Raw genomic sequence first — 26,920 nt, forward strand, 5'->3', positions numbered from 1 at the left:
TTAGTGCAGCAAAGGGATCAAGAAGGGGTGTAACGGCACAGCGTGTTCTGGGTACAATAAGGACTTAGGCATTGCCCAGAACAGGAGGCGAAGGAGATAGAAGGAGAGGCAGGAGAGATAGGTTAAGCCAGAGATCGGAGAAGAGAGACAGGAGTTCACTCTGAAAAGGGATTTGAACTTGACAGTTGGGGCAATAGAGACAGTGACTTCTTGCATGAGAGATGAGATTGGACCTTTGAAAATTGTTCTCTGCCCTCGTCATAAAGGAAAGAAGAGCAGGAAGACCAGTGAGGGTGATGGTGATCTGGACTGAAGTGGCAGCCGCCACAGGGAATATCGGATGAATATGAGAGAATTTTGGAGGTCAAAGCAGCAACGTTGGAAACTAACTGGATAAACGGGCAGAGCGGCGCAGGACAGGAGGAATCGCGCATGACTTCTACCATAGGGGTGACTGGGCGGGTAATTCATTGAAATAAGGAAGTTAGGAGGAGGAACAGGTTTGGACATGCTGATCACTAGAGCTGCCACATCCAGGCGGTAACGAACACCTGGATTTGCAGCTCCAGAGAAGGGCCTGGGTTACATGTCCCTGAAGCCTTAGGGTGACGGAAAGGCAAGAGAGAGTGGGTTGAGATTCCAAGTGCAATCCACTACGGCTCCTCGCTCGCCCTCCAGGTGGCACCACAGCCCTGCGCTTCCGAAGCCGGTTTTCTGAGCCAGACACTCCACGCTCTGGGTATCTCGGTTATCTCTCCCCACGCGCCGACCCTAGGTCGCGCACTTCCTGCCTGGCAGAATTTGGCCGAGGATCCAAACCCGGAGCAGCCTCCAGAGAGCGTGTCGTCCACGCGGCCAGCATATGCTCAGAGACCTCAGAGGCTCAGAGACCTTAGGGCTGGTGGTGTGGTCGGTGTGACCATTTGTCCCTCGGACCGGCTCCAGGAACCAACCTGGGGAATGTGTGTAGGGGAAGGACGGGATAGGCAGCGCCCGGGGCAGGGAGGCACTGAAAGACAGGACCAAGCAGCCCGGCCACCAGACCCGCTCTGGGAACGGAATTTTCTGGCCCCCAGGGCCACACTCGCGTGGGAAGCATGTCGCGGACCCTTTAAGGCTCCATCTCCCTGTCTCTCCGCCCCCGCCTGGGACAGGCTGGGACGCCCGGGACCTGACATTTGGAGGCTCCCAATGTGGGAGCTAAAAATAGCCGCCCCGGGTTACTTTGGGGCATTGCTCCTCTCTCAACCCGCAAGCCGGCTCGCGAGCCGTCTCAGGCCGCTGGAGTTTCCCCGGGGCAAGTACACCTGGCCTGTCCTCTCCTCTCCGACCCCACAGTCCAGACCCGCAGAGTTTAAGAAGCTTCTGCAGCCCGGCATCCTAGCTGGTGGGCGGAGTCCTAACACGTGGGTGGGCGGGGCCTTTTGTTCCGGGGACTCTTCTCAAAACTTCTCAGTCGGATGTTGGCGGGAACCCGAGAGGCGTGACTCTCCAGCCACGCGGAGGGGCGTGGCCTTACTGGCCGGCCCCACCAACTCCAGCCAAACTTTAAACCCCAGGCGGAGGGGGCGTGGCCTTCTGGGGTGTACGGGCTCCTGGCCAATGGGTGCTGTGAAGGGCGTGGCCCGCGGGGGCAGAAGCGAGGTGGAGGGGGCTCCTCGCGTCTTTTTTCCCAGCCCGGCTCGGTCAGATCCGCGGGAGCCCCACTGCTCTCTGACACTTGGCTTGTGGCTGTGGGTCCCATTGGGCCCGCCCGCGCTCGTCACTCCGGGACCCCCACGGCCCCCGCAGCTTCTGCGCGCCAGGCCGGGGCCAGAGACTCCCGGATCTGTTCTTTCATCTTCGCCGCCCCTACGCGTCCAGCTCTTCTAAGACGAGATGCCGTCGGGCTTCCAACAGATAGGCTCTGAAGTAGGATTCATCATGAGGGGCGGGGCGGGGGGCAGGGGTAGCGCTTTTCTTGGGCTGGGGGTCGCGGTTGGGGTCAGCTGGGGGTGGTTCATGCGCAGGCGCAGGGGGTGAAGGTGGGGGGCTGGCTATTTATACCCGGCCTGGACAACCCGTGACTGTGAGATTCCAATCCTACCAAGAGGCAGAGTGGGTCTGGAGGGCCTTTCGGGGCACAGGCAGCAAGTGGATTCTGCGAGCCAGGGTTCACCCCCTTGCCTAATAGGCGGCGCGGCGCTCCGGAATTGGGGACACTCTGCCCTCGTTCCGACTCGGGAAAGCAGATCCAGGCGGGTCTTGCCCTCCGGGAGCTGTCCGTCCGTCTCCGCTCGCGGGCAGTGTTTCGAGGACTGGAGGCTCTCCGTGGGCCCCCACCCCCACTCCTGGCCGCCCTCCAAGACGCTGAACTTTCCCTTGGCCCCACGGTTGGTGGAGGGGCAGAGGGGACTGTCAGCCCCCCCTCCCCCAGCTCAGGTTTCCGCTTGGAGACAGTCTGTGCCGCCAGCGAGCGGCCACCACTGCCACCGCCCCTCACACCACCTTCCTGCCCTCCTCCCCTGGGCATGGCTCTCCCAGGCAGAACTCCTGGACGGCCCTCCCTGCACGTAGTTTACAGGGGGAGGGCAGGCTGCGACACAGATAGAGAAGGCCACCCCTAGATGACCGGGATGTCCTTTCTGGAGCAGCACTTCTTGGTCCTGTTGGGGTCCTCCTGGAGCTGGCTGACAGAACCCCCAGAGGGGAGGGAAGAGGACAGTGGCTGATGATAATAATGCAAATAATGCACTTGTCAATTTATGAAACCAGCACTGTCACGGATACTGTTAACATGTGATGTTGATTTTCACAACACTCTCACAGATAGGTAGGCAAGGCAGGAAACATCACCCACATCTCACAGAGGACACTCAGGTTCCGGGCAGGGAAGTGACTTGGCCAAGGTCACACAAATCTGAGCTCTTAAGGCCAAGCCTGTCCCAAGGTCACAGAAGAATTTTGAGACAAATTCTCAAACATTTCTCTGCCTTATGGACTCAAACATCCAGTTTCTCCTTTATGCCCAGGTTGAAGTTGAGCTCCTGTTTACATTGAGATCTTTGTGCAATTCCTAATATGGCCCAGTTTCCCTCACCCAACATGTTGGATGGAGCCCAGTATCTTCAGGCTCCAGCTGGGCCCGGGCCGCTAGCGAAGGAAAAAAAATCATGGTTCCATGTGACATGCTGTGTCTTTGTGTCTGCCTGTCCAGGATGGGGAACCCCCGCAGCAGCGAGTGACTGGGACCCTGGTCCTTGCTGTGTTCTCTGCTGTGCTTGGCTCCCTGCAGTTTGGCTACAACATTGGAGTCATCAATGCCCCTCAGAAGGTGAGGGCCTGCTGCTGGCAGGGTGGGGGTACCCAAACGAGGAGGACAGGTGTCTCAGGGGTGGTGGAAAGGTGAGGGTCTGCAGTAAATCTGTCCTCTGCTGTCTCCCAGGTGATTGAACAGAGCTACAATGAGACGTGGCTGGGGAGGCAGGGGCCTGAGGGACCCAGCTCCATCCCGCCAGGCACGCTCACCACCCTTTGGGCCCTCTCTGTGGCCATCTTTTCCGTGGGCGGCATGATTTCCTCCTTCCTCATTGGTATCATCTCTCAGTGGCTTGGAAGGTTCGGAGCTGGAGGGCAGGGGTGGGGGAAACCGGAAGGGAGCCACCGCTGGGTGCCCTCACCCTCACAGCCTCACTCTGTCTGCCTGCCAGGAAAAGGGCCATGCTGGTCAACAATGTCCTGGCGGTGCTGGGGGGCAGCCTCATGGGCCTGGCCAATGCTGCTGCCTCCTATGAAATGCTCATCCTTGGACGGTTCCTCATTGGTGCCTACTCAGGTACTCACGGGCACCACAGCCCTGCCTAGCGCCCTGCTGTCTTTCACCACACCTGGGCTTTCAGATGGGAGTGGACACCTGCCCTCAGCCCTCTCTTCTTCCCTCGCCTAGGGCTGACATCAGGACTGGTGCCCATGTACGTAGGGGAGATTGCTCCCACTCACCTGCGGGGTGCCCTGGGGACGCTCAACCAACTGGCCATCGTCACTGGCATTCTGATCGCCCAGGTAACCGGGACGGGCCTCATGGGCGCCTGGGCAGTGGTTGGGGTGGAGCTGTGGAGAATACGGTGTGCTTCTGACGTAAGGCGGGAGGGCTGAGTGACCTGCCTTCTTTCCCAACCTTCTCCCACAGGTGCTGGGGTTGGAGTCCCTGCTGGGCACTGCCAGCCTGTGGCCACTGCTCTTGGGCCTCACAGTGCTACCTGCCCTCCTGCAGCTGGTCCTGCTCCCCTTCTGTCCCGAGAGCCCCCGCTACCTCTATATCATCCGGAATCTCGAGGGACCTGCCAGAAAGAGTGAGCTCTCCTGCTGCAGCCTGACCCAGGCCCATGCCTCCACTTTGTCTTGCTAGCACCTGGCTTCCTCTCAGGTCCCTTCAGGCCTGACCCTCCCTCCTCCAGGTCTGAAGCGCCTGACGGGCTGGGCTGATGTTTCTGGAGTGCTGGCTGAGCTGAAGGATGAGAAGCGGAAGCTGGAGCGTGAGCGGCCATTGTCCCTGCTCCAGCTCCTGGGCAGTCATACCCACCGGCAGCCCCTGATCATTGCGGTCGTGCTGCAGCTGAGCCAGCAGCTCTCTGGCATCAATGCTGTATGTGTGGAGCAGCCTCCAGGCAGGGCACAGCCCAGGGAGGGGAGACAGGAGTTGGGAGCAAACCCCCTCCACCAACACTCAGCCTGTCGTGGCTGGAGTAGAGGAAGGGACATCCCTGCCATCACTTCTTCTCCTCCCCCACCTCTAGGTTTTCTATTATTCGACCAGCATCTTCGAGACAGCAGGGGTAGGCCAGCCTGCCTATGCCACCATAGGAGCGGGTGTGGTCAACACAGTCTTCACCTTGGTCTCGGTAACTGCTCACCTCTGGAATGGCCCGAGTCACTGGCTTCACATCCCTGGGTGTCCCGGAGGTCCTGCTCTTGGTTGCCCTCACCCACGCAGCCCCTCCTACGTCCCGTGCCTGAAAGGCTCCGGTCAAGCTCTGACTCTCCCCACAGGTGTTGCTGGTGGAGCGGGCAGGGCGCCGGACGCTCCATCTTCTGGGCCTGGCGGGCATGTGTGGCTGTGCCATCCTGATGACTGTGGCTCTGCTCCTGCTGGTAAGGCCTGGAGGCTAGGAGGGGCTAGCAGCCCAGCCCACGGGAATGGTCCTGAGAGTCTCTGTGACCAGCCAGGTCCCCTTCTTAACACACACACTTTCAATCCTGGCACCAGCTCTGGACCAGGACTGTGGGTGACTGGCTCCAGAATCTGCTGGGACTGTGGTCTGCTCCTGAGGGATTTAGGCTGCACTGGGAGGCAGCTGTGGCACAACTCTGGCAGCCAGGAGGGAGAGCCCCTGTCAAGCCTCAGGAACCATCATTCCTAAAGACCCAGCTTTAGAGCCCAGGGAGAGCTGACAGTCATAAGAACTGAGAGGCCGTAACATTTCCTCTGCCTTGAACACACTTGGGATAGCCAGCAGAACGCCAGTGCTCAGAAAGGCTCAAGGGCCTGCTCTAACCCGGGACGGCAGCCCCCCCAAGCTGCTGGGGAGGGGGATAGATTTCACTTCTCTGGGTTGAGGGCAAGGGAGGATCCAGAAAGGCCTCAACTGGATTCTCCACCCTCCCTCTCTGGCTCCTAGGAGCGAGTTCCAGCCATGAGCTACGTCTCCATTGTGGCCATCTTTGGCTTTGTGGCATTTTTTGAGATTGGTCCTGGCCCCATTCCTTGGTTCATCGTGGCCGAGCTCTTCAGCCAGGGACCCCGCCCGGCAGCCATGGCTGTGGCTGGTTTCTCCAACTGGACGAGCAACTTCATCATTGGCATGGGTTTCCAGTATGTTGCGGTAGGTCCTCCCACCCCAGCCTCCCACACTGTAGGCCAGAGGTGGGCATCACACAGCTAGCCCACCTGCTTCCCAGTCAGGGACTCCTCCAGCCACAGACCATGGGTCTTTGGGTCACTTTGGTGGACCACCTGCTACACAGAATAAAGCAAGGAAGGGAGCTGACCCAGACTGGATAGCAACTGAGATGTCCGAAACGCACCAGTGACATAACTTACCTTAGTCCAAGAATAAAATGATATGCTTTGCATGAATGCTACAAACAGCTGGGACTCTCCTCTGAGTGCAGTAACTGAGGATGGTGAAGGGGGCGAAAACTAAAAGAGTGTTTGGGGTTCAGAGAATCCTCTTTTCCGTGTAAATTCTTATTCCTGATCATTTTCCTTGTCCCTGGAGGAGGCAGCTGCTGTCTGTCGTCTCCCCAGCTCCCTATGAAGGCCTTTAGCTCCTGGTTGCCTGAAACCACCCCTTCCCTCCCCACCTCACTCTGTCAACACCTCTTTCTCCACCTGTCCCAGGAGGCTATGGGGCCCTACGTCTTCCTTCTATTTGCGGTCCTCCTGCTGGGCTTCTTCATCTTCACCTTCTTAAGAGTACCTGAAACTCGAGGCCGGACGTTTGACCAGATCTCAGCTGCCTTCCACCGGACACCCTCTCTTTTAGAGCAGGAGGTGAAACCCAGCACAGAACTTGAGTACTTAGGGCCAGATGAGAACGACTGAGGGGCCAGGCAGGGCGGGGAGAGCCAGCTCTCTCCACCCACCCCAGAGGCCCCTTCCTTTCCTCTGCAGCACTTCAACCCTCTCTTCCCTGTTACTTCCCGGTGGAAAAGCAGCCCTGCAGCCTGGGAGAATTGGGAAGCTGGGGGAAGGGTGGTCTGAGCACCCCCTCATTCCCCTCGTGTGACTCTTTTGGATTACTTATGTGTTGTGGTTAGGCCGTGGCCATCAGGGTGGGCCACTCTCCCCTCCCTCTTCTTTCCCCCTTCCCCTTTCCTCCCCACCCCCGCAGGCTCAGCTCCAGAATCCCTTCTTCCCTGCTAGAGAAGGGGGATTGGAGGGAGGACAGGTCTAGACTTTCTCAGTGGGACAAACCAGAGCAGAGAGCAGGACGGGGGACAAGAAATCCAGTTTCCCACCACCTTGGACTCCTCCCATAACCTGGGACTTTCACTGACTTCTTCCCACACAGACTCTGGGCGAAGGGGGTTCTCTCTTGACCCCTCCGGGGAAAAGGACTCGCCTCCCTCACTGCAGGCTCAGCCTTCCAGGGCGAGAGGGAACAGGAGAGTGTGTGCCCATGTGTGGCAGGATGGAAGGACAGCGGGCTCCCGCCTCTAGGCTTGGGGCTCTGCCCCGATTGTTCCCCAAGGCTGCCAAGAAGGAGCCCTAGCTAGCTTTCCTCCTCTCCCTTCCTGGAAGGGTGCTGCACCAACAGGCTTTTGACCAACTAAGGCAAAGAGGGGATTTGAAAAGCTGCCTGGAAACACTGGGCTGGGAGGAGCCTTTGGATATTTTTATATACGTTTGAAAAGGGGGTTGAGAGAAGAAACCAAAGGTCGGTTGTACTAAATGTATATATATAGATACTTCTATAAAGTGACTGCTGAAGACAAGCATCCTGTCGTGGAGGCACTTGAGGACGGGCTGAGACAGGGACCATAACTCTTCACCCCTCTTCCTCCCTCTATCCTGCCTCAGCTCAAGGCCTCAGAATCTTCTGGATGCCATTGCTCATGCCCCTACTCACATTTCTACTCATTGCTTTATTAATAGTAAATGCTCAATAAATTGTAGCTGCCAGTGCCGGGCACTGCTCTTGGCATCTGCAGAATACTCACTCTGCGAGGAGGTGTCAGCCCATGTCACAGGGGCAGTGAATCCCCCTGATGAGGGCACTCTTCACTAGGGGCACAGCTGGAGACACGGGAACAAGGATGCCAGGCCCTGCCCACGGCCCCACATCCCCTCCTCCCCACCTTCAACAGTGAGTTACTAGCGATTCTCCAAAACAGAAGAGACAGAGACCAAGACCACAGGAAAGCCTGTTTTTGTTTTTACTGGAGGCTCAGGTGGCAAATGACAGGTCATAAAATGGCTTCAGAGGTAGGGGGCCGGGGGAAAACAAAAATAAACTTGGGGGGTGAGGCGGGAAGAAAAATAACCAGGAGGCGGTAAGAGCTGGCTGGTCCCTTCTCAGCCTGAGTTACAGGAGGGAGTTGGTATCTCTGAACAGTAAGGATGGCTCCCTTCCTTCAACCCTTGATAAAGGGAGGGAAGAAAAAAGAAAAAGAAAAAGGCTGTTGCTTTGGCCCTCCTGAGTCTCAAGGAAAAGGTGAAAAGCTGGTGTTTTGATGCCATGAATTATGGGAAAGGGGAGCAGGGTACTGGGTAGGGTACAGGTCAGTTGGAAAAACTGGCAGATACCTGAGAGAGAAAAGGAAATGGACAGATTGTGAACAACAGCGACTTATTGCCACCCAGTCCTCCGCCTTCCTGGCCACCTGCCCAACTGCACCAGCCACTCACCAGATGGCAGCTCTGGGTGTCCTTTGAGTTGGAATCACTCCAGGATGGTGGTGCTGGGGTCCCCACTGTTGACAGGGGCTGAGGTCTAAAGAACAGCGGTGGCCAATTGAGACTTGTTCTTTTTTTTTTTTTTTTGAGACAGAGCCTCACTCCAGGTTGGATGGAGTGCAGTGGCGCGAGCTTGGCTCACTGCAACCTCCCCCTCCCGGTTCAAGCGATTCTCCTGCCTCAGCCTCCCAAGTAGCTGGGATTACAGGCACGCGCTACCATGCCGGGCTAATTTTTGTATCTTTAGTAGAGCCAGGGTTTCTCCATGTTGGTCAGGCTGGTTTCGAACTTCCGACCTCCAGTGATCGCCTGTCTCTGCCTCCCAAAGTGCTGGGATTACAGGCGTCAGCTATCGCGCTGGGCTGAGACTTGTTCTTCAGAGCCCCGAACTTCAACCCTCTTTCACTTCTTCCCTTCCCATTAATACCCTCAATCACACCCCTCAGTTCACATCCACAAGCTGGTGCGATGGCTCCAGGAAGCACTGGGGGCGGGTGGAGGGGGTGGGGGCATGACATGGGCTTGATTGCCTCTGCTGGGGCTTCCTGGTGGGAGGGGACACCTGCCAGGGGTGGACCCAGCAGGCTGCATGGAAGAGGGTGGTGGGAGGGCCAGGGCAGGCGAGGGAAGGAACCAAGGGATGGAGTAGGAAAGAAAAAGGAAAAAGGAGGGGGTGGGGTGGAGCTGGTCTCAGCCTTTTCTTTCATCCCACATCTGAAGTCCTCACCTCAGGGGCTGCGGGCTGCCGGGGGCCAGGGGCCTGCTGCCGTCTCCGCTGGAAGTAGGGGCGGTTTCGTGGGCGCTGGGGCTCAGGCCGGGAACCATCAGTGGGACCTTGGCTGGGCTTGGTCTCACCGTCCCCACCTTCTGTGGTAGGCTGCTGGGGTGGCCTGGGGCGGAAAGGCCTAGGGAAAGGAGCAGGGCTCTGAGGGGACCAGGGAACACCCTGGACAGACCACTGCCTCCCCAGGGCTCACCCAGCTGCCCCACCCCACCTCCAGGAGCCAGGCTTCCAGCCCATGAGCACCGCCTCCCCGCAAGGCACCTCTCACCAGAAGCCCAGGCTCTGCCTAGAGCTTCGCCCTTCCATCCTCCTGTCCCTTTCCCCAAGGAGCCAACACTGGAAGGGGAAGACCAAGCCCTAGCAGGGCAGTCTTACCTTCGGTACCTGGGCCGGAATCTGGGCGGGGGGACCCGCTCATCTCCCTGCTGTTGGTGCCCCTCCAATGGGGCTGTCTCTTTGGGTTCTACCCCGTCAGTGCTCTGGGAACATGCAAAGGCCCCGGTGAGCTGTGGGGACAGCAGCTGCTCCGGAGTCAGGTTATCCATAGCTCTGCCCAACCCTCAGTTCCTCCTCCTTTGGGGACCCATGGTCTCTATCCTAATTCCCACTCTTCTCCTGAACTTGGGGAAGTGGCTCCCATATTCCAGCTTCCCCTCACCTCTATAGGCTGCTGCTGGTTGGGGGGCCGGGGGCCTCGCACAAACCGCCGTCGGTAGAAGAAGGGTGGGGGGCGCCGTCGTCTGGGCCGCTGCCCAGAGTCTTCAGCCCGCTCCCCTTCGCTGCCAGGTCCTGTCCCCCCGGAGGGGATCTCTGCCACCATGGGTGGTGGGACAACTGAGGGAGGCCGGGGGATGAATCGGCGGAACCTACGTCGGTTGGGGGCATAACGGCTGCCCTTCACGGGCACCCCCCCGGGCCCAGTTACATTAGCAGCTTCTGCGCCCTGGGAAGGTGGTGAGGGAATAGTCAGAATCCGCTCCAACAGCCAACGTGCATTTCCCAACTTGCTTCCCCTTCTTCCAGGGGAAGACCCCTCTCCAGCTTTCCTTTAGCTCCTCTAACTTCTTTCTACCCACCCTGGAGTGGCAGTGGAGTGCATCTGCACCCATCTGGGAAGGAGCAACGTGTCCTTTTGAAATAATTGCTACTGCACCCTCCTGAGTATACGACTGGGTGGAGAAAGGCCTGGCAGCCAGCATCCACCTTTTTACTACAGAGGCGGACTTGGAAAGTCTAGAACAGGGCCCCACGTGGAGAACGGACGTCGAAGTGCTTGGTGAACTACAGAGAAGAAACCCAGACACTGCCAACCGGTAACAGGAACATATTTAGGACATCCCTTAGCCTGAGCGTTAAGGAAGAGGACATCAGGGTGAGAGAACACAGTCCCATTCCTGCAGAATGGGTCAGAGCTGGCCCCAGGAGAGTCTTAGCCTGCGATGACCTCCAGGCCACCCTCCCATACGCCTAGTCAACTCTATACCCCATAGCAGTCCCCAAACCTTCTCTCCTTCCACGACATCAAATTCCACAGTCTCCCCATCTCCAACGCTGCGCAGAAACTTCCTGGGGTTGTTTCTTTTAATAGCTGTCTGATTGGGGAAAAGGCCATGTGAAAAGTGAGACAGCAAGATAGGAGTCTCTGCCACCCCTGCTGGGGCCACCACCCAATTTCATTCAACATTTGACTTGGGGTCTAGAGCTGGAGGGTGGAGCAAGGAGGTGGTCAAAGTTTAGCAGGGGAAAAGTCCTGAACTCAGGGCCTCAGCAATGACTGTGCAGTTACCACCATCCCCAGGACACACTCTTCCCCCTCCCCCGCCCCCGCTTTACCCCTCGGGATTTCAAAAAGGGAGGCAAGAAATATGAACTCCAAAGCAAAAGGCAGGGACAGTCTTCAGTTGCAAAGTGGGTAAAATGCACTGTGCTTCTTACCTCAGTCCCAATGAGAGCTCTTTCCACCAAGCAGTGGTTCTCAAGCTGTAGCGTGCATCAGAATCACCTGGAGAGCTCGTTAAACCGATTGCGGAGCCCCAGCCCCAGCTCTGATTCACCAGGTCTGGGCTGGGGCCTGAGAATTTGGATGTCAGGTGATGCTGCTGCCGCTGGTGCAGAGGCCACGCTTTGAGAACCACTGCACCCAAGTACCTTCTCCCTCTGAAAATTGCCTCAGTGCTTCCTGGAGTGTTAACAGGTCCCAGGAGGTAGTAAGCGTGCCATGCCCAGGGGCGACATGCTCAATTCTGACAGGCGTTTAGTAACCCAACGCAAGTGCGGCTAATGGTGGTTGACACAGGCACCCGAGGCAGATGGGGGGGAGCTATTCCCTGGCAGACGGGCCGTTGTGAAGAAGAGCCGGAGAAACATGGTGGAGCGCACTGCTAAGGATTACGGCAAAGGCCTTCAAAGAGGGCCGGTTCTTCCCCTCAGAAAGCCAACCTAGCTCTTACCTGGTGAACAAAGACATCTTCCTTGGTGTCATTCCTGCAGAACAGGATGGGTCGTTAAGGAGGGGACTTTAACAAAGCCCTCAGCTCCTCACTGAGGCCCCCCTAGCTGCCCAGTCTAAGCTCAGTAGGCCCGTCCTCTCCAGCATTCCACAGTTAGGGGTAGACAGGGCCCAGGGAGTAGGAGGGAGAGCCAGCAGGACCTCCAGAAGCTGGTGTAGAGAGAGGTATACTTAAAACCTCAGTGCCAAACCTGGACTTCACAAGGAAAGGGCAGGCTGGGGAGGCAAAGGCACCTTGAGGGACCTGAGATGGCTCTGCCCTTGCCTGGGCTCCACCTTCCACCCCAGGCTAGCCTTACAACCTGCCAGCGCTGGGTGCAACTGTCCCTGGCCAACACCCCTCCCCCAACCCCCATCAGGCTTGGAAAATTCCAGTCTTCTTCCTTCTATAGTCAAGGAGGCAGAAAGTGCAGAGGGGGCCAGAGGTGCAGAACAAGTTTGAGAAGGGAACAACGTGTCAGGAACTTGCTCCAAACAGCCACCAAACTTTATTCTCATCCTCAGCCTGGACGTGAATCCCAGGGTCAGGCCCACTCTCAACAAGCGTGGGTGCAAGGGTGAGAGACAAGAAAACATTCACCCATTCTCTATCACAAGAACCCCAGTGCGTGGGGGGAGGGGAGAAAGGAAAAGTTTTCCTGGAGGTGCTCTGCCCCCCACCCAGTCTGCCATTTCCAGAATCAGACAGAGACCATTCCCCAGAACAAACGTTTTAGCTTTAAAGCACATGGATCTGCACAAAGGTCAGCATGCTAAGAGTGAACTAGGGCCTCCCAGGAGGGCCAGGCCGGGCAGGATGCCTGGGCTGGGGAAGGGCCCACTGGGGGAGACCCGGCTCTGCTCAGAATCCACCGCCACAGCCTCTCCCAGTGCTGAGGGGTGGGGCTGCCTACTGAAGGAAAGCAGCAGCCTCTGGCTCCTTCCTCCTGCCCCCCACTGTCAGCCTCAGTCCCAACAGGTGGGGGGCTCGAATGAGCCAGAGCTCTTTAAGGGAGTTGAGTTGTGAGTGCTGCCATAACAGCAAATCAGTGAGGATTCCCGCCGGGGGCCCTGAGGCACAGAGAACCCTATAATACATTCTGCCCCAAAGGCATGTCAGAGTAAAAGTAATGAAGCAATTCCAGAAGGTGAGATGAGAAGCTGGCAGGGTCAGAGCCAGGTTTGCCAAGTTCCTGAATCATTAATCCTCCGCTGCCCTTGAAGATGTGGAGGAGCCTTCCTCTTGTCACTAAGCACACATTTGTGCTGCGGTTAAAGGCTTTCAACCAGCATCAGCTGGACATTGCAACCACGTGCCTCCGCAGGGGTCGAGATGAGGTTGGGCGGGTGTCCAGTCCCACAGGCCAGTTCGGAAGACACCCATTCCACCCCCGCCCTGGGTTCCTTGGATACCTGTTGATGAATCCGTAACCATTCCGGACGTTGAACCATTTGACAGTGCCCAGGACTCGGATTGCTGCCAGGCAGAGATGCAGTGGGGACAGTGAGACGGGGGGAAGAGATGGAGTTGAACTCAGTTTTGAGACACTCCAAAAAAAAAAAAAAAATCTAGCCTACTGCCTTATAACCTATTAAGCTTGCCTTCAAGCCAATCAGGTTTCACTAGTAGCTTCAAGGTATTCTTACCCTATTCCATCAAATGAAATCACCCACACAGGGGATTCAGGCTTTCAAAAAGCCTTCCAACTCTAAGGCATGTTCCCCACATCCTACAAATCCAGACCCTTCACCTAGAACTGGGTACTCACCTGGTCTGCAAAGTGCCGCCCCCAGGTCATAACTGAGGGTTTTTCTAGCCCTCCCAATGCAAGGGTCCCCAGTGCACCTGCTTGCCGGGCTCAGAGGTTTGCCTAGTTCTAACCCAGTCAACTAGGCACTGTGTCCCGCCCGGGGGCGTGGCCGGACCCTGGGGCTTTATTCTCCACCCCAAGACCTTAGCTGAACCTGCCGGCCCCGCCCTCCCGCCCAGGAAGGCACGGCAGGATTTCCCACCAGGGGAATCCACTTTGTTTGGTGCGCAGCTCCCAGCCCAGTTAGCGCTCTGGGCCTCCGGGCCAGGCCGCCTTTGGTTTTCCGGATCCTGCCGGGCTCCACACTGCCCCTCCCCCAGCCCGCCGACCCCTCAGAGCCTCCCTGTGCGCGCCCCCCCCTCACCCAGCACCGGCTTGTCCGCCTGACTCCGGGCCGGGGGGGCGGGGGTTCCCGAGGCCGCCGTCGCCGGGTTGCCAGGGGTGCGGGGGCCCGGCGCCAAGGGGGTCCCAGCAGCGGGGCCCGAGGCGGCTCCGCCCCCGCCGCCCGCCCCGCCGCCTGCTTTCTGCGGCTCCCCTGCGGGCACCGGTACCACCACCGCTACCACCCCTGCCGCCGTCGCGGGCACCGTCGCCGCGGGGACCGCTGTAGCCACCGCTGCCGCCTCCACCTCGCTCATCCCGCCGGGTCCAGTACCGGCCCCCGCCGCCACCGCCTCCTCCGCCGCCGCCGCCGCCACCGCCCCGGCCCCTCCCCCCGGCTCGCGAACCCGCCGCCCTGCTCGGTCCTCGCGCCCCGAGCCTCGCCCGCACGCCGGCAGCGGGCACAGAGCCGAGGCCAATCGCAGCCCGCTGCCGCCGCTCGCGCAGACCCCGCCTCCCGACCACGGGCCAATCCCAGCCCAGCAGCCCCCAGCCCGCACGCCGACCCCGCCTCCCGGACTTCGCACCGCGGCCCCGGCCCCCGCCGGCTGCCCAGTAAGTACACCTGGGCCCCGCCCCCTGGCCGCCACGTGACCACCCCCGGCCCGACCCATTGGCCGGCGGCCCCTTTCCCCTCCCCCCTCCGCCCCTTTCCACCGGCCGCGGGAAATCAAACGGGCCGGTCGCGCCCCAACTGCCACCTGGCCTCTGCGCGAAGGGCGGGGCCGTGGCCGCGGCGCCAAGGTTGCCCGTGACAACCTGAGCGAGGGGCGGGAGTCTGCAGCCTCGGTTCTGGCAGTGAGTAGCACTGCTCGCCTCCACCCTCGAGACCGACCTTGCCCGTATGCTGCCAGGTGCAGACGCCTTCCGGCCACCGCTGCCCTTGGCACCCTCTCCCCACAAGACGGCCCTGCACACCCTGGGGCTGCGGGGTCCGCCGCCGGATAGGCTGGAAAGCGCAGCAGAATGGATTTCCCGGCTCACACTTGCTCCCATAAGCCAGGACCCCCCACTCTTTTCTTTCTTTCTTTCTTTCTTTTTTTTTTTTGAGACAGGGTCTCGCTCTGTCGCCCAGACTAGAGTGCAGTGGCGCGATCTCAGCTCTCTACAACCTCCGTCCCCCGGATTCAAGCGATTCTCCTGCCTTGAGCCACCTCAAAGTGGCTCCTGGCCTGCCTCTACCTATGTCTGTATTGGAAACAAAGTTTACAAGTAGTACAATGTGCAACACTTCGCTGAGTTGGGTGTGTTTGTTTGTTTGTTTTGACACAAAGTCTCCCTCTGTCGCCCAGGCTGGAGCGCAGTGCGTGATCTGGGCTCACTGCAGCCTCCGCCTCCCGGATTCAAGCGATTCTCCCTCCTCAGCCTCCTGAGTACCTGGAATGACAGGCATGCGCCACCACAGCCCGTCTAATTTTTGTATTTTTAGTAGAGATGGGGTTTCACCATATTGGTCAAGCTGGTCTCGAATTCCTGACCGGTGACCCACCCGCCTCAGCCTCCCAAAGTGTTGGGATGACAGGCGTGAGTCACTGTGCCCAGACTTCCTGAGTTTTGATCAATGTGTCCACCTATGTGGCCCATGCCGACTGCTGCAGCTCTGATGTCTACCGCCCTAGACTGGCTTTGGGGTCTCTCACATCTGCCTGCCGGGGGCTGTGGTCTCCGGTCAGGCGTCAAGCTCCAGCGGACTCGAGGCCTTTTGCACATGCAGTTTCCTCTGCCGAGAACACGCCTTCGTGTCCCAGGGTGGCTCTCTTCAAGTAGCAGCTTACATACGACTCTTCGCGATCGCACCATTCCTTCTTTTTCTGATGGCATTTTTGAAAATATGACACGATCCTGACCATTTGCTTATTTTATTTCCCTGCACACGGTGGGCTGTAAACTCCACAGCAGTAAGAGCCTTGTAGTTAAGCCGGACGCCTGCAGCAGTGCCTGGTACAACGTACACGTTCAATATTTATCGAATACATGAACAGCCCCCATTCCACAGATGACAGGACTGAGGGGCAGTGAGAGGCTTGTACCAGGTTTCTCGGGAGCCTGGGAAGATTAAGAAAATGGGCCGGGCGCGGTGGCTCACGCCTGTAATCCCAGAAAAACGAGGCTCCAGCAGTATCTCCTCCCTAGGGCCGCCTCCCCCACCAGGGAGGACGCGGATGCGCGATGTATTTTTAGCCAGGGCAGCGCGCCCCGGGGCAGCACACGTGCCCCCAGGCGCTGCTGGGCCAGCCCCAAGTGCGCTTCCCAAGGGCTGGCGTCCTCCGCGTCCCCTTCGGGGCCAGCGGCCCACAGCAGCTGCAGTCGCCTCTCCCGGTCCCGGCGCGCCCTCTGCCGGCCGCTCCCGGAGGCCGCCGGATTCCGCTTCCTCGCTGACCCTCCACTTGCTATGTCGCTTGCTGCACCCCTCCCGCCCTTTCAGAGTTGAAGATTCTGATTTCCGGGGCATCGGGCTCAGTGGACAGAAAAAGAGAAGAGACGAGAAAACAATTAAGTCGCAAGATGAGGCCGTGAAGCATACAAGAATGACCACTGGCCTTAGACTGTTAAGGACCGACTTACCCGTCCCTAGCTCTGAGCTCAAGGAATTGGAGAAGCCTAAGACCAAGGCTGGGGAAGGCAAGCAAGAAACCTCAGTAGTGACCGCTGCAGCAAAAGAATCCCATGGAAGGCACAGATGGAGCTCAGGAGCCGGCCAGTTAGCTATAGGCTGGAGGGTGAGAAGAGAGGACATAGGAAGGGAAGCTGAACTCTTTTTGGAGTAAGATTAAGAAAATGGACAGGGCGCGGTGGTTCACGCCTGTAATCCCAGCACTCTGGAATGAGGAGGCTGGTGTGTCACCTGTGGTCAGGACTTCAAAATAGGCCTGGCCAACATGGTGAAATCCCCATATCTACTAAAAAACCAAAAACTGGCTAGGCGCGGTGGCTCACGCCTGTAATCCCAGCACTTTGGGGGGCTGAAGCGAGTGGATCACAACGTCAGGAGTTCGAGACCAGTCTGGGTAATATGGTGAAACCCCATCTCTACTGAAAAATACAAAAAATTGGCCAGGTGCGGTGGCTCACGCCTGTAATCCCAGCACTTTGGGAGGCCGAAACGGGCGGATCACGAGGTCAGGAGATCGAGACCAGCCTGACTAACACGGTGAAACCCTGTCTCTACTAAAAACAAACAAACAAACAAACAAAAAAACCCAAAAAATTAGCCTGGTGTTGTGGCGGGTGACTGTAGTCCCAGCTACTTGGGAGGCTGAGGCGGGAGAATGGCGTGAACCCGGGAGGTGGAGCTTGCAGTGAGCCGAGATCTGGCCACTGCACTCCAGCCTGGGTGACAGAGGGAGACTGTGTCAAAAACAACAACAACAACAACAACAAAAAAAAAAAAAAAAAAAAAACCAGCATGGTGGTGTGCGCCTGTAATCCCAGCTACTCGGGAGGCTGAGGCAGGAGAATCTCTTGAGCCTGGGAGGCAAAGGTTGCAGTGATTTCAGTGATCTGAGATCACGCCACTGCACTCCAGGCTGGGCGACAGAGTGAGACTCTGTCAAAAAAAAAAAAAAAAGTGGCCGGGCGCGGTGGCTCACGCCTGTAATCCCAGCACTTTCAGAGGCCGAGGTGTGTGACTCACCAGGTCAGGAGGTCAAGGCCATCCTGACTAACATGGTGAATCTCCGTGTCTACTAAAAATACAAAAAATTAGCCAGGCTTAGTGGCAGGTGCCTGGAGTCCCAGCTACTCAGGAGGCTGAGGCAGGAGAATGGCGTGAACCCGGGAGGTGGAGCTTGCAGTGAGCCGAGATCACACCACTGCACTCCAGCCTGAGCAACAAGGTGAGACTCCATCTGAAAAAAAAAGAAAGAAAGAAAAAGAAAAGAAAAGAAAATGTGAGGATGTGAGAAGACCAGAGGTGGGAGCGTTGCAGGGAAATGTACTCCTGGCTGTAACAACAGCTACACTGGCAACAGCTCAACAGCTGTGTGCTCTCCATCCCCATGAAGGAGAATTCGCAGATACCACGGAGAGATGCAGCTCATTGTCCTCTTCAGTTGAAGGATTTGTGCATGTAATTTTCTTTTTCTTTTCTTTTCTTTTTTTTTTTTTTTTTTTTTTTTGAGATGGCGTCTCGCCCTGTTGCCCAGGCTGGAATGCAATGGCACGATCTCATCTCACTGCAAGCTCCGACTCCCGAGTTCACGCCATTCTCCTGCCTCAACCTCCCGAGTAGCTGGGACTACAGGCGCCCACTGCCACCATGCCCAGCTAATTTTTTGTATTTTTAGTAGAGACAGGGTTTCACCGTGCTAGACAGGACGGTCTTGATCTCCTGACGTGTGATCTGCCTGCCTCGGCCTCCCAAAGTGCTGGGATTACAGGCGTGAGCCACCGCACCTAGCCTTTTTCTATTTTGAGACAGGGTCTCACTCTGTCACCCAGGCTGGAGTGCAGTGGCACCATCTCAGTTCATTACAGCCTCCACCTTGAAAGCTCAAGTGATCCTCCCATCTCAACCTCCCCCCTATAGTTAACTGGCCCACTCCTGAGCTGGAACTACAGGCATGTGCCACCACGCCCAGATAATTTTTTTGGACTTTTTATAGAGAGGGGGTTTCACCCTGGGTGAACTCCTGGGCTCAAGCCATTGCCCACCTTGGCCTTCCAAAGTGCTTGGATTACAGGTGAGAGCCACCAAGCCTGGCCATAATTTTCTGGTTATTTAAATATTTTTAAGTACTATAGATAACAAGGACTCCAGGCATTCTAGTGAAAAGGCTTCCTTCTTTTTCTGTCACTTCCTTTCCATTAGTTGCTGCTCACCTGAAGTGTCCTCTACCTGTTTTATTCATTACTTAAAAACAAAAACAGGCTGGGTGCAGTGGCTCATGTTTTTAATCCCAGCACTTTGGGAGGCCAAGGCAGGAGAATTGCTTGAGCTCATGAGCTCAAGACCAACCTGGGCAACATAATGAGACCCCGTCTCTACAAAAAATACAAAAATTAACCAAAGTTCATGACACACACCTGTAGCCCCAGCTACCTGGGAGGCTGAGGTGGGAGGATTGCTTGAGCCTAGGAGGTCAGGGCTGCAGTGAGTGGTGACTGTGCCCCTGCAGTTTAGCTGAGTGACAGAGTGAGACCCTATCTCAAAAAGTAAAACAAAATGTAAAACAGGCTGGGCATGGTGGCTCACACCTGTAATCCCAGCATTTTGGGAGGCCAAGGTGGGAGGATCACTTGAGGTCAGGAGTTCAAAACCAGCCTGACCAACATGGTGAAATCCTGTCTCTAATAAAAATACACAAATGTAGCTGGGCATGGTGACACATGCCTGCAATCCCAGCTACTCCAGAGGCTGAGGCAGGAGAATTGCTTGAACCCGGGAGGCAGAGGTTGCAGTGAGCCGAGATCGTGCCATTGCACTAGCCTGGGTAATGAGAGCGAAATTGCGTCTCAAAAAGCAAAACAAAACAAACTCCTGCTTTCTCGACTATTGCCCTGTACATCTCCATTATTTGAACACCAAATTTCCTGAAACCAGTCTTTGCTGTGTTTACTTCAACTTTCTTTCACACCCCACCAACCCAAACCTGGTTTCTGCCCCATCACTGCACTGCGACAGCTTCAGCAATGCCCCGCTGTCCCTTCTCAGTTGAGACATGCAGTGGATGGCTTTGGTTCCCTTTGGACACCGTCAAATGAAGTATTCCTGCCACAGCTTCCACAACCCAACCTTCCCTGTCACCTCACACCTCTCCTGTTATGCTTGTTTTCTCCTTCTCCAACCCCAGTGTTTCCTAGGCTGTGTTTTCCTGTCATCTCCTTCTTCTTCTTTTTTTTTTTTTTTTTTTTGAGATGGAGTCTCATTCTGTCACCCAGGCTGGAGTGCAGTAGCATGATCTCAGCCCACTGCAACCTCTGCCTCCCGGGTTCAAGTGAATTTCCTGCCTCAGCCTCCTGAGTAGAGTAGCTGGGATTTCAGGCACGTCCAACTAGTGTTTGTATTTTTAGTAGAGATAGAGTTTCACTATGATGGCCAGGGTGGTCTCGAACTCCTGACCTCAAGTGATCACTTACTTCGGCCTCCCAAAGTGCTGGGATTACAGACGTGAGCCACTGCGCCCGGACAGCCCTTCTTTAGGTTGTTCTATCCATTTCCCTGGTTTCAGTGACCACTTTCTGATGGCTCTCAAACTTGTGTCTCCACTCCTGAGTCCCTCCCACCTGCTACCAGACCCCCACGTCAGGTAGTCTCTAGCCAACAGCTCCTAAGGCTTCTGGAAACTTGATGAGTCCAAGTCTAAGCTCCTCTTTTTCCTCCCTGCATTCTCCCACCTCACTGAGTTTAGGTCATCACCACTTATCCACAGTCGTTTTGTGTAGAACAGTCTTCCTGGAGGCCCAGGTTTAGCACAATAAAGGTGAAGATTTGTGTGATCAAATTGAGATAATATTTGAACGATTGAAAAAATGGTGTCAGCTGAGCGTGGTGGCTCATGCCTGTAATCCCAAGACTTTTGGAGGCCCAGGTGGGAGGAATGCGTGAGCCCAGGAGTTTGAGATTAGCCTGGGCAACATAGCAAGACCCTGTCTTTACAAAAACTTTAAAAAAAAAAATTAGCTGGACATGGTGGTGCACTCTAGCTACTCAGGAGGCTGAGTTAGGAGGATCACTTGAGCCTGGGAAGTCCAAGCTGTGGTGGGCCGTGTTCACACCACTGCACTGTAGTCTGGGCAACAGAGTGAGACCCTGGCTCAAAAAAAAAAGAAAAGAAAAGATGATGTCATCTCTAGCCCCTGGTGCCATCTACTCCCAGAAACTTTTCACTCCAACTTTTTTGTTGCAGCCCAATCAGAGTTTACCTCTTCTCTCTCCTAATAACTGCTCTCTTATTTCCCAACAGCTACAGTGTTTCATACCCACAGTGTCCATCTTATCCTCTCCCATTGACTGATTGAGACAGAGTTTTGCTCTTGTTGCCCAGGCTGCAGTACAGTGGCACATCTTGGCTCACTGCAACCTCTGCCTCCTGGGTTCAAGCAATTCTCTTGCCTCAGCCTCGCAAGTAGCTGGGACTACAGGCGTGAGCCACTGCGCCTGGCCACACGTTTATTCTTTAGCTGCTCTTTCCACTGTCATTCTCTCTTTGCAGGCTCAGCTAGCACTCTGTCAAAGCCTTTACATTTTCTCTAGCCTCTACCTCCTTGTCTTATCTGCTGTATCTTTTTGTGTGCATTTTCAGTTTCTCTAAATAACATCTTGCTATAGATTTTGTTCTGATCTTATTTGCAATTAGTACTGTGTTGTTAAAATCCACCCATGCTCTATGACGATCAAAGCTATTGCTGCACCATGCTCTGCAGTATGAGTTGTGCCACATTTTACCTGCTCACATTTCCACTGAGGAGCACCCATGGCACCTCCAATTCTCAACCACAACAAATCATATAGCAGTGAACTTTTTTTTTTTTTCCCCCAGACATGGTCTTGCTCTGTCATCCCAGCTGGGGTGCAGTGGCATGACCACAGGTCACTCCAGTCTTGACCTCCTGTACTCAAGTGATCCTCCCACCTCAGCCTCCTGACCTCAAGTGATCCGACTACAGGTGCATGCCACCACGCCTGACTAATTTTTAATTTTTTGTTTGAAATGGAGTCTTGCACTGTTGTTCAGATTGGAGTGAAGTGGCACAATCTTGGCTCACTGCAACCTCCGCCTCCCAGGTTCAAGCAATTCTCATGCCTTAGCCTCCTGAGTAGCTAGGATTGCAGGTGCATGCCACCACACCTGGCTAATTTTTGTATTTTTAGTAGAGACAGGGTTTCACCATGTTGGCCAGGCTGGTCTCAAACTCCTGACCTCAAGCAATCCACCTGTCTCGGCTTCCCAAAGTGCTGGGATTACACGCGTGAGCCACTGCACCCGGCTAACTTTTTAATTTTTTTTTTTTTTTTTTTTTTTTTTTGAGACAGCGTTTTGCTCTGTCACCCAGGCTGGAGTGCAGTGGCGCTATCTCGGCTCACTGCAAGCTCCGCCTCCCGGGTTCATTGAGACAGAGTTTTGCTCTTGTTGCCCGGGCTGGAGTACAGTGGCACATCTTGGCTACTGCAACTTCTGCCTCCTGGGTTCAAGCGATTCTCTTGCCTCAGCCTCCCGAGTAGCTGAGACTACAGGTGTCCACCACCACACCCGGCTAATTTTTTGTGTTTTTAGTAGAGACGGGGTTTCACTGTGTTAGCCAGGATGGTCTCAATCTCCTGACCTCATGATCCGTCCACCTCACCTTCCCAAAGTGCTGGGATTACAGGTGTGAACCAACGTGGCCAGCCTAATTTTTTAATTTTTTTATTTGCAGAGATACGATCTTGCTATGTTGCCCAGGCTGGGCTCAAGTGATCCTCCTATCTCAACCTCCCAAGCAACTGGGATTACAGGCACATGCCACTGTGCCCAGCTATTACTTGATATTTTCTTGTTTGTATTTTCTTGTTTATAATTTGTAAGCTTGGAATCTTATCTGTCTTGTTCACTGCTATATTATCAGCTCCTGAAACAGTACCTGGCACCTAGTAAGTGACCAGTGAATATATGGCTGAATGAATGAAGGCAGAAAGGTTTGTCTAAAATGCATTTCTTTTTCTAGCAATACTTCCTCACGTTAAATATTTACATTCCCTATGATCAGGCAATTCATCCTCTGGGCACGTGACCTGAAGAGATTCTTTTACAGAAGACATACATGAGGCTGGGTGCAGTGGCTCATGCCTGTAATCCCTGTACTTTGGGAGGCCGAGGTGGGCGGATCACCTGAGGTCAGGAGTTCAAGACCAGCATGGCCAACATGGTGAAACCCCGTCTCTACTAAAAATACAAAAAAATTAGCAGGACGTGGTGGCAGGCGCCTGTAATCCCGGCTACTGGGGAGGCTGAGGGAGGAGAATCGCTTGAACTCGGAAGGTGGAGGTTGCGGGGAGCCAAGATCATCCCACTGCACTCCAACCTGGGCAATGGAGCGAGACTCTGTCTCAAAAAAAAAGACCTCCATGAGAATGAAGCTGGGAAGTTAGAGGCGACCTGGGCATCCGTCTCTGAGAGTGTGAGGGTGAAATGTGGGTATATACTGTGGAGTGTCATGCAGCAATCAGAAGTACCAGGTTAGGTGTACACATGACAACATGGATGGATTTTTTTTTTTTTTCTTAAGACAGAGTCTTGCTCTTGTTGCCCAGGCTGGAGTGCAATGATGTGATCTCGGCTCACTGCAACCTCCACCTCCCGGGTTCAAGTGATTCTCCTGCCTCAGCCTCCTGAGTAGCTGGGATTACAGGCACCCACCACCACGCCTGGCTAATTTTTTTATGTGTTTTTAGTAGAGATGGGGTTTCACCGTGTTGGGTAGGCTGGTCTTGAACTCCTGACCTCGTGATCCACCCGCCTTTGCCTCCCAAAATGCTGGGATTACAGGCGTGAGCCAGTGCGCCTAGCCGCCAGGATGCATCCTAAAAACACATTGCTTAGAGAAAAAGGGTGAGAAATAAGATGAAACATATACAACAGGTGGGGGGCGGTGGCTCACGCCTATAATCCCAGCACTTTGAGAGGCTGAGGTGGGATGATTGTTTGCAGCCAGGAGTTTGAGACCAGCCTGGGCCACATAGGGAAACTCCATCTCAACAAATAATTTAAAAAATTAGCCAGGCATGGTGGCACACACCTGCAGTCCCAGCTACTTGGGAGGGGCTAAGGTGGGAAGATTGCTTGGGCCTAGGAGGTAAAGGCTACAGTGAGCTATGATCCTGCCACTGCACTCCAGCCTGGGTGACACAGCGAGACCCTGTCTCAATAAAAAGTAAAAAAAAAAAAAAAGAAAGAAAAAAAAATATATATATACACACACACACAATGACATGACACACATAAAAAGAATCATTCCCACAAACAACAAACCATGTCTCTCAGAGTATATCAAAAACAAAACGTATGCAACATTGTAATTGCTTGCGGAGGAGCAGGGAAGTAAATGGGGTTGGGGGTGTTATAAAAGAAAAAAAATCAAGCCAATGGAGGAATGAATGAAATGTTCTGTCCTGCTTAAAACTCTCCAGTGACTTCTCATTGAAAACTCATAGGTAAAGCTCAAGCCCTTTAGCTTAATTCTAAAGGCCCAAGATCTAATCCACTACCACCCTGCCCACCCAGGTCTCAAGCACGGCCTCCTGACCAGTCTTCCTGACATTGCTACAAGTGGCTATTTCAGTTTAACTAAAATAAGACTTAAAATTCAGTTCCTAAGTCTCACCAGCCACATTTCGCAAGCTCAATAGCCATATGAGGCTCATGGATACTGTATTAGCACGGATAGAGAACACGTCCACCCTCAGAGAAAGGCCTAGCAGACAGCACTGCTGTTCAACCAACTCTATTTTTTACTTTTATTTTTTTGAGACAGGGTCTCATTCTGTCGCCCAGGCTGGAGTGCAGTGGCACAATCACGGCTCACTGCAGCCCTGACCTTCCCAGGCTCACACGATCCTCTCGCCTCAGCCTCTGGAGTAGCTGGGACTACAGGTTCGCATCACCACCCCCGGTTAATTTTTGTAGTTTTGGTAGAGACAGATTTCGCCATGTTGCCCAGGCTGGTGTCTAGCTCTCGGGCTCAACTGATGCCCTCACCCTTGGCCTCCCAAAATGTTAGGATTATAGGCATGAGCCATCATGCCTGGCTTCAACCATCTCTGTGAATCTCAGTACTCAGGATACTAAATCTTCTGTTCTAAAAGTTTCAGAGATAGTTTCCTATTTGAATTAATTTCACTGAGATTTCTTGAGTGCTTTCCTCTGACCATCTGGACTGGGAGACAAGTGCACCAGTAACTATCATATCTCAGCGCTGGTTAGCAACTCTGTGGGTCACCTTCTAAAAATATTTCACATAGTTTACAATAAAATATGCATATTCCTAGGCCGAGACGGGCGGATCACGAGGTCAGGAGATCGAGACCATCCTGGCTAACCCGGTGAAACCCCGTCTCTACTAAAAAATACAAAAAACTAGCCGGGCGAGGTGGCGGGCGCCTGTAGTCCCAGCTACTCGGGAGGCTGAGGCAGGAGAATGGCGTAAACTCGGGAGGCGGAGCTTGCAGTGAGCTGAGATCCGGCCACTGCACTCCAGCCTGGGAGACAGAGCGAGACTCCGTCTCAAAAAAAAAAAAAAAAAATGCATATTCCTTTATTTCTTCAACAAACATTTATTGAGCACCTATTGTGTGCCAGGTGCTAAAATGTGTTAAGGTACAGTAGTGAATTAGACATACAAGATCCCTGTGGCAGGCTGGGAGCACTGACTCACGCCTGTAATCCCAGCATTTTGGGAGGCCGAGGCAGGTGGATCATCTGAGGTCAGGAGTTTGAGACCAGCCTAACTAACATGTTGAAACCCTGTCACTACTAAAAATACAAAAATTAGCTGGGCTTGGTGGCATGCACCTGTAAATCCCAGCTACTCAGGAGGCTGAGGCAGGAGAATCATTTGAACCTGGGAGGCGGAGGTTGCAAGTGAGCCGAGATTGCACCACTGCACTCCAGCCTGGGTAACAGAGCAAAAGTCCTGTTGCCAGGCTGGTCTTGAATTTATGGCCTGAAGCAATCCTCCTGCCTCAGCCTCCAGAGTAGCTGAGATTATAGGCATGCGCAACTACACCTGGCAGTTTTCAAGAATATCTGAATTCTAATCATGGTAAGTGGGTGTAACCACAAGGAAGTAGGAAATAAATGTGTATGTCATTAAGACAAGCTAGAACCCAAACAATTGTATTTGAATCTTTTCTTCTTTCCTTCTCTCTTTCTCTTTCTTTCTTTTTTTTGATGGAGTTTCGCTCTTGTTGCCCAGGTTGGAGTGCAATCTTGGCTCACCGCAACTTCCACCTACCAGGTTGATTCTCCTGCCTCAGCCTCCCAAGTAGTTGGGATTACAGGCATGCACCACCATGCCCAGCTAATTTTGTATTTCTAGTAGAGACGGGGTTTCTCCATGTTGGCCAGGCTGGTTTCAAACTTCTGACCTCAGGTGATCCGCCTGCCTCAGCCTCCCAAAGTGCTGGGATTATAGGAGTGAGCCACAGCACCAGGCCATTTCTTTCTTTCTTTCTTTTCTTTTTTTTTTTTTTTTTTTTTGTGAGACAGAGTTTCTCTCTTGTTACCCAGTCTGGAGTGCAATGGCACAATCTCAGCTTACTGCAACCTCCACCTCCTCGGTTCAAGCAATTCTCCTGCCTCAGCTTCCTGAGTAGCTGGGATTACAGGCATGTGCCACCGTGCCTGGCTAATTTTTGTACTTTTAGTAGAGACGGGGTTTTGCCACGTTGACCAGGCTGGTCTCAAACTCCTGACCTCAGTGATCTGCCCACCTCAACCTCCCAAAGTGCTAGGATTATAGGGGTTAGCCACCGTGCCCAGCCAAATCATTTCTCTCTCTTTTTTTTTTTTTTTTTTTTTTTTTGAGCCTCCTGAGTAGCTGAGATTACAGGCATGTGCCACCACACCTGGCTAATTTTTTTGGATTTTTATTTTTTTAATTTTTTTAGGAGATGGAGTCTCGCTGTGTCACCTAGGCTGGAGTGCAGTGGCTCAATCTCAGCTCACTGCAACCTCCACCTCCTGGGTTCAAGCCATTCTCCTGCTTCAGCCTCCCGAGTAGCTGGGACTACAGGTGAGCACCACCACACCCAGCTAATTGTTGTATTTTTAGTAGAGATGGGGGTTTCACCATGTTGGCCAGGCTGGTCTCGAACTCCTGACCTCAAGTGATTTGCCCGCCTCGGCCTCCCAAAGTGCTAGGATTACAAGCTTGAGCCACCATGCCCGCTTGTGTATTTTTTTTTTTTTTAAGTAGAGACAGTGTTTCACCATATTGGCCAGGCTGGTCTCGAACTCCTGACCTCGTGATCCACCTGCCTCGGTGTCCCAAAGTGCTGGGATTATAGGCGTGAGCCACCGTGCCTGGCCGAATCATTTCTC

General features: G+C 54.5%; 2 protein-coding genes across 2 annotated transcripts; one reads left to right on the forward strand and one right to left on the reverse strand.

Annotated features, from left to right (window-relative positions):
• Positions 1-1,662: 1,662 nt before the first annotated feature.
• On the forward strand, positions 1,663-7,685 carry SLC2A4 (solute carrier family 2 member 4). Its single transcript, XM_005582724.5, has 11 exons — positions 1,663-1,911; positions 3,197-3,313; positions 3,425-3,597; positions 3,690-3,814; positions 3,926-4,041; positions 4,169-4,331; positions 4,437-4,624; positions 4,776-4,880; positions 5,029-5,130; positions 5,658-5,861; positions 6,380-7,685. Exons 1-11 carry the CDS (start codon positions 1,879-1,881, stop codon positions 6,581-6,583), a joined length of 1,530 nt encoding a protein of 509 aa, XP_005582781.1. The 5' UTR covers positions 1,663-1,878; the 3' UTR covers positions 6,584-7,685.
• Positions 7,686-7,903: 218 nt separating this feature from the next.
• YBX2 (Y-box binding protein 2) lies at positions 7,904-14,306 on the reverse strand. The gene is made up of 9 exons (XM_005582726.5): positions 13,885-14,306; positions 13,123-13,186; positions 11,672-11,705; positions 10,724-10,813; positions 9,880-10,164; positions 9,597-9,700; positions 9,165-9,342; positions 8,390-8,474; positions 7,904-8,287 (listed from the first exon to the last, which is right to left on the reverse strand). Exons 1-8 carry the CDS (start codon positions 14,156-14,158, stop codon positions 8,424-8,426), a joined length of 1,080 nt encoding a protein of 359 aa, XP_005582783.1. The 5' UTR covers positions 14,159-14,306; the 3' UTR covers positions 7,904-8,287; positions 8,390-8,423.
• Positions 14,307-26,920: the final 12,614 nt, after the last annotated feature.

The sequence above is a fragment of the Macaca fascicularis genome, chromosome 16, assembly GCF_037993035.2.
Source record: "Macaca fascicularis isolate 582-1 chromosome 16, T2T-MFA8v1.1".
NCBI classification, from domain to species: domain Eukaryota; kingdom Metazoa; phylum Chordata; class Mammalia; order Primates; family Cercopithecidae; genus Macaca; species Macaca fascicularis.